The 5,210-nt window shown below is 34.3% G+C and overlaps 1 protein-coding gene across 4 annotated transcripts in view; it reads right to left on the reverse strand.

Annotated features, from left to right (window-relative positions):
* The window catches only part of LOC106874829 (coiled-coil domain-containing protein 28A), a 59,053-nt gene extending 53,849 nt beyond the window's left edge, over positions 1-5,204 (reverse strand). The window contains exon 1 of one of the 4 annotated variants that reach the window (XM_014922713.2): positions 5,129-5,204. In XM_014922713.2, the coding sequence (XP_014778199.1) occupies positions 5,129-5,146 (18 nt within the window). In that variant the 5' untranslated portion in view covers positions 5,147-5,204. Of the gene's footprint in view, positions 1-3,524; positions 3,662-5,128 lie in introns of those variants that run through there. The other 3 variants (XM_052973279.1, XM_014922714.2, XM_014922715.2) reach the window with 3 other exon arrangements.
* Positions 5,205-5,210: the final 6 nt, after the last annotated feature.

Here is a 5,210-nt window from a genome sequence, read left to right on the forward strand (position 1 = left end):
GACCAAAGAGGGTCTTAACCCTTATATATATATATATATATATATATATATATATATACGTATATATATCAGAGTCAACTCCAGGTCATCAGCATCACTCGGGCTCATCATAGATTTCACCACTTGGGCTCATCACAGATTTCGTCACTTGGGCTCATCATAGATTTCACCACTTGGGCTCATCACAGATTTTGTCACTTGGGCTCATCACAGATTTCATCACTTGGGCTCATCACAGATTTTGCATAAAACACATGCCTGCTCAAAGAATTTCACGTTTTTCCGCAATATTTCTAGCCTCAATATTTTTAACCCTTATTTTTTACATCTAGCACTATGTCTTTCTCCGTTTTGAAGTTAAGGGTTAAAATAAAGCAACCCTGCAAAACACAACTGATCTTTACACACAGACGAACAGAATAACAGCAATCAAATAACAACAGCGGAGTGCACAACAAACATCAGTGATCTGACTATTGCCTGTACTCATGATAAGAGACACCAGTTAACCTTTTACACCTACCAGGCTCGTTTGTATTAGCCCGAGTTGCTGGATAATTTTTCATTCCTTTAAGAATATTGTAGAACAGAAACTTTTCCTAGATTGGAATTTAAATCCCAATCTCTATAGAAATTTATTGTTTCAAGAAAACATTGAATTTGAATTACTTTCAATTTTTATGATTATAGATAACAACTCCGGCTGTAACTTCTAAGCTCAAGCCAAGTGCATGTGAACGATATTGCGAGAACGTCTGTTACAAATGATATTTTTTGACACAGGGCACCTCCAAGACGACCACCAGATGCTGAATGAAAATAAATAAACTGCGACCAGGCTCAATAAAAGGAGTCAGAGTTACGGGCTGCAATTACATACTTGAAGTCAGTGTTGGCAGAAATTAAATCAGCTTGCAAATACACGTTCACTTTATTAAATTTATAATCGGGCTCTAAGCCCAAACAACCAGAGTGCTGGGGTCGCCACTGATATATATATATATATATATATATATATATATATATATATATATATATATATATATATATAAATATATATTGCGGAGATGTACTTGCATAGCAAGTGACCTGATCTGAGATCGTGTGCTGGAACAAAAACAATTGCAGCGTGGAAGGTGTTTATAAGCCATTTAAAATAACACAAAGTTCTGTGCAGCACAGAATTTTGTCAGTGAACAGGTCGCGGTCTCAAAGCGACGAAAATATTTTGACAAATTAAATTTAAATGTTGAAGTAAATCTAACGGTTTTTGTGTGTTATTTTAAATGGCTTATAAACACCTTCCACGCTGCAATTGTTTATAAATTTATAGTTTTAGGGAAAAGAACCAAGGTTTTATATATACATAGACACATATCTTTTACTTGTTTCAGTGAATGGACTGCAGCTTGCAGAAGCACCATTCTGTAGGGTTTTAGTTTAAAAAAATTAAAAAACCCAACTCCAGTATTTATCTTGTTTTTTTTTCCAAGCTTGGTACTCTTATGCTTAAACCATTAAGTTACAAGGACACCACTGATTGTCAAACAGTGGGGAGGGACACAAACATAAAAACACACACACACATAAATATATGCATCTACACACACACACACACACACATATATATGTATGGGCTACTTTCAGTTTCCATTTACCAAATCCACTTATAAGGCTTTCATCAGTCCGGGACTTTAGTAGAAGATGCTTATTACACAGTAGGACTGAACCAAGAACCAGGTAGTTGGAAAGCAAATTTCTTACCACACAACCACATCTGTGCTTAGATAATTATATGTATACATGAAACCATGCCAAAGCAGACACTGGAGCTTGATGCGGTTCTCTGGTTCACCAGCTCAGGTAAAAACGGCCAACCATGCCAGCAGGGAAAAAGGTAGTTAATAATGATGTATGTATATCAATGTGTGTGTGTGTGTGTGTGTGTGTGTGTGTGTGTGCACTCCTGGACAATGGTGGGTGCGATTGGTGATACACACAGACAAACACACAATAGCTGAAATCATTTTATGTCAGTTCTGTTTTTTTTTCCACCTCTCTGCTTGACAATGTTGTTCCAGTAGAATGATTATCCAATTGTAGAGGACCCTCCTTCATCTGAATACATTCAAGTGAAAAAAACTCAATTTTCGCTGTTTGTGTTGTCATGTTTTCTATCAAGTAAAATCTCACATTAAATAATGCAGTATTAGACATTCCTATATGATCAGGATGGTTACAGATAGCATATGTTGTATCAAAACTTTGTTCAACCAGCCTCAACCTAGGGCTAAAAAGCAATAACATGTACATGTCAACAGAAGGACATGCGCTTTTAAGGAATTTAACCATTGAGTAATTGATGTGCTATGCGCACGCGACACGTGTTTGTTTTACTAACAATGTGTGTACGTATATAGCTACCTGTATATGTTAAATTTATTACAGTCATAAAAAATTTCCCTTTCGATATTGTGGGATAACCTACGTACTCACCTACTTTAAATCAACCTATTCCTTTTTATATTTAACCACTTATCTATCAATCAACCAATCTTTTCTCTTTTAATATATTTATTCCTCCATGTTTAGTACAGTTCGAAACATTGATTACTTCATCTTTCAAAGTGTTGTTATTCCTCTTTACGAATATGAATTTTTGTAGAAAATTAATGTTAAATAAAAAAAAAAAAACCCGTCTAAATTACAAATGCTAACCATCCTTCAAATAATTCTTCTTCGACGAACAAAACAAGCCCCCACCCCCATACATAAATATAATAAATACAGAGGCATCTCATTTGACATTGGCTTTGGTTATATTTTGATAAGCTTCCCAGTTAAAACCGCTAATGTCTTCGAGAAAACATGAACGCCACAGAATCCAGTTTCGATCTTTTTAAACGAGGCCTTGTGCCTCTATAAGAAATATTTTTTCTCTGACTCAATCATACCGTTTCCTTTTGGAGGTCAGAACTGATCTTCAGTTTATAGCTACCTTCACCTTAGTTCTTCAGAATTCTAAATCCCAATAAAACAAAAAATAGGTAGGAATTTATACGACGGCATAACTTACTCTTTCGATTCTACTTTTAAAATGCAAGTTGTGCTGCCGAATAGCTTTGTTGTTTAAGAAAATAAAAGCAATTCCTTTTGATTAAACGCAAGACCAATTCTATAATAGAGGAGGGGTAAAATCGATCGAAACCGTTTATTACTGGTACTTATTTTATCGATGAAGAAAGTTTTTTTTTTTTCTCTTTTCTTAGTCAAAACGACTAACCTTCTTGGTTGATATTAACCCCACCTTCTTTTCCCCTATATTCGACCCTTTTACTAATTTACCCTAACGATTTTCCTACAACATATGATACGAGAAAATAGATTTGTATACAACACAATTTATTGCATAACATTAAACGACTTATAACAATTTAACAATTAGCATCCTTAAAATCAACATCAAATGAAAATCTTACAAAACAATGACAAAGAATTTTTACAAGCCAAAACTATTTCCTCACTCAAATCGTCGAATTTCCTCTTTGAATCTTGAAATTTCTCCTCGGGGATAAATTATCCCAGAGAATTGCAGAACTCGAGCTTTTGCAACTGAGCGTCGATGAGTTGGATGTTGGAGAAAACGAAAATAAAATTCATCAAAGGGTGATCAAACGATGTTAGAGATAGACAAAACCAGTGCTAGTAGCAAACAAACAACATCAACCATCTGTGCCTGTCTATATTTGTGCTAATGGGTTTGTTTTGAATTTGCATAATTCTCTCTTTTTACTTTAAGGATTCATAGACAGAAAATTCCAGCTAACGTTAAAATGGATCCTGTGGTATTTATTTAGAAGATAAAGTGTTGTTGCCAGTGTACAACACGTTATTTTCACTACTGAATTCCACCAACTTTATATCAACATCAGTCGCGCAGGAACAATTATTTATGAGTCAGCGGAAGGTAGTAACTTTTCACATCCTCTTTGGCTATGATTTCTTCATGTTTTGGGAGGTGGGACGAGTGTATAGCGTTAAACACCTCTAATACATACAGTAGCAATCCTAGAAATCATGCTTATTATTATGCATATGATAGATAGATAGATAGATGGATAGATGGATGGATGGATGGATGGATAGATAGATAGATAGATGGATAGTTAGATAGATGGATGGATAGATGGATGGATAGATAGATAGAGAGATAGATAGATAGATAGAGTGGTATCGAACGCAAAATTATGATGAAGTCAGGTGTGTGAATGTGAGCAAGAATGGGTTATTTTCAATGTTGTTGTTTACTCCCGGCAACCCCGACAGAACAAGTCTATGTACAATCAAAGGCATTCTATCAATGTCCATCCTCCACCGCCCCTTTTTTTATATATATATATAAGGCATTGTTTACTCCTGACTACATTTTTTTTTATACAGTAAGTATTGAGTTATTTAAATGAGATTTGACAGCTATATCTAGCAGGTCGAACATCACGTAGAGGTTTACTTATTGTAATATTTGGAGCTTAGTCATAAAACAAGAAAACGAAAACAAAACTTACAACCTACCAACTCCAAAATTTAAAACATTAAACGAAATAAAGCTGTATTTTTTTGTTGTATGTAGTTGCAACTGTTACAACAGTTATTGTAGAGAAAATCGATGAGAAATCGATTAAGTAATAAAAAAAAAGTAAATAAACTACGTTTTGTGAAAATCTTTAGATGAGTTTCATGTAAAGATTAGTAAATAAAAATAAATAGTCTTTGTGTTTTTACTCTTTCTTAACAAGTTAGTTGATTCGAGTTTAGCTTAGAAATTCATGTTTAATTCATTAATTATTAACATCTCTCCCTCCAACGAAACAGATCAGAGATGTAGTTTAGCATAAACAAAAACTACTCAATCAATAATTCTGTTTGTGTTTCGTGCGTGAGTGTAAGGAAATTTGTGATATATACTAAGAGGTGTATATGTGTTTATGCTTTTTTTTTTTTTTTTCAGATTTTTTCAATATGTAAATGTTTAATCACTGAAAATGATGAAGCCCAACCCTGCATGAAAAGAATAAAATTCATAAATTAAAAACGCCACAGAAAGAGTAAAAAAGCAAAGAGTTCTCACCTTAGCTTTGATCGGCATCTCGTTAGGTGTGGAATAACATTTCCTCGGAGTAAGCAAGGCCGTCGAGAAAGTCAGTAGTCGC

The sequence above is a fragment of the Octopus bimaculoides genome, chromosome 15 (assembly GCF_001194135.2).
Source record: "Octopus bimaculoides isolate UCB-OBI-ISO-001 chromosome 15, ASM119413v2, whole genome shotgun sequence".
NCBI classification, from domain to species: Eukaryota; Metazoa; Mollusca; class Cephalopoda; order Octopoda; family Octopodidae; genus Octopus; species Octopus bimaculoides.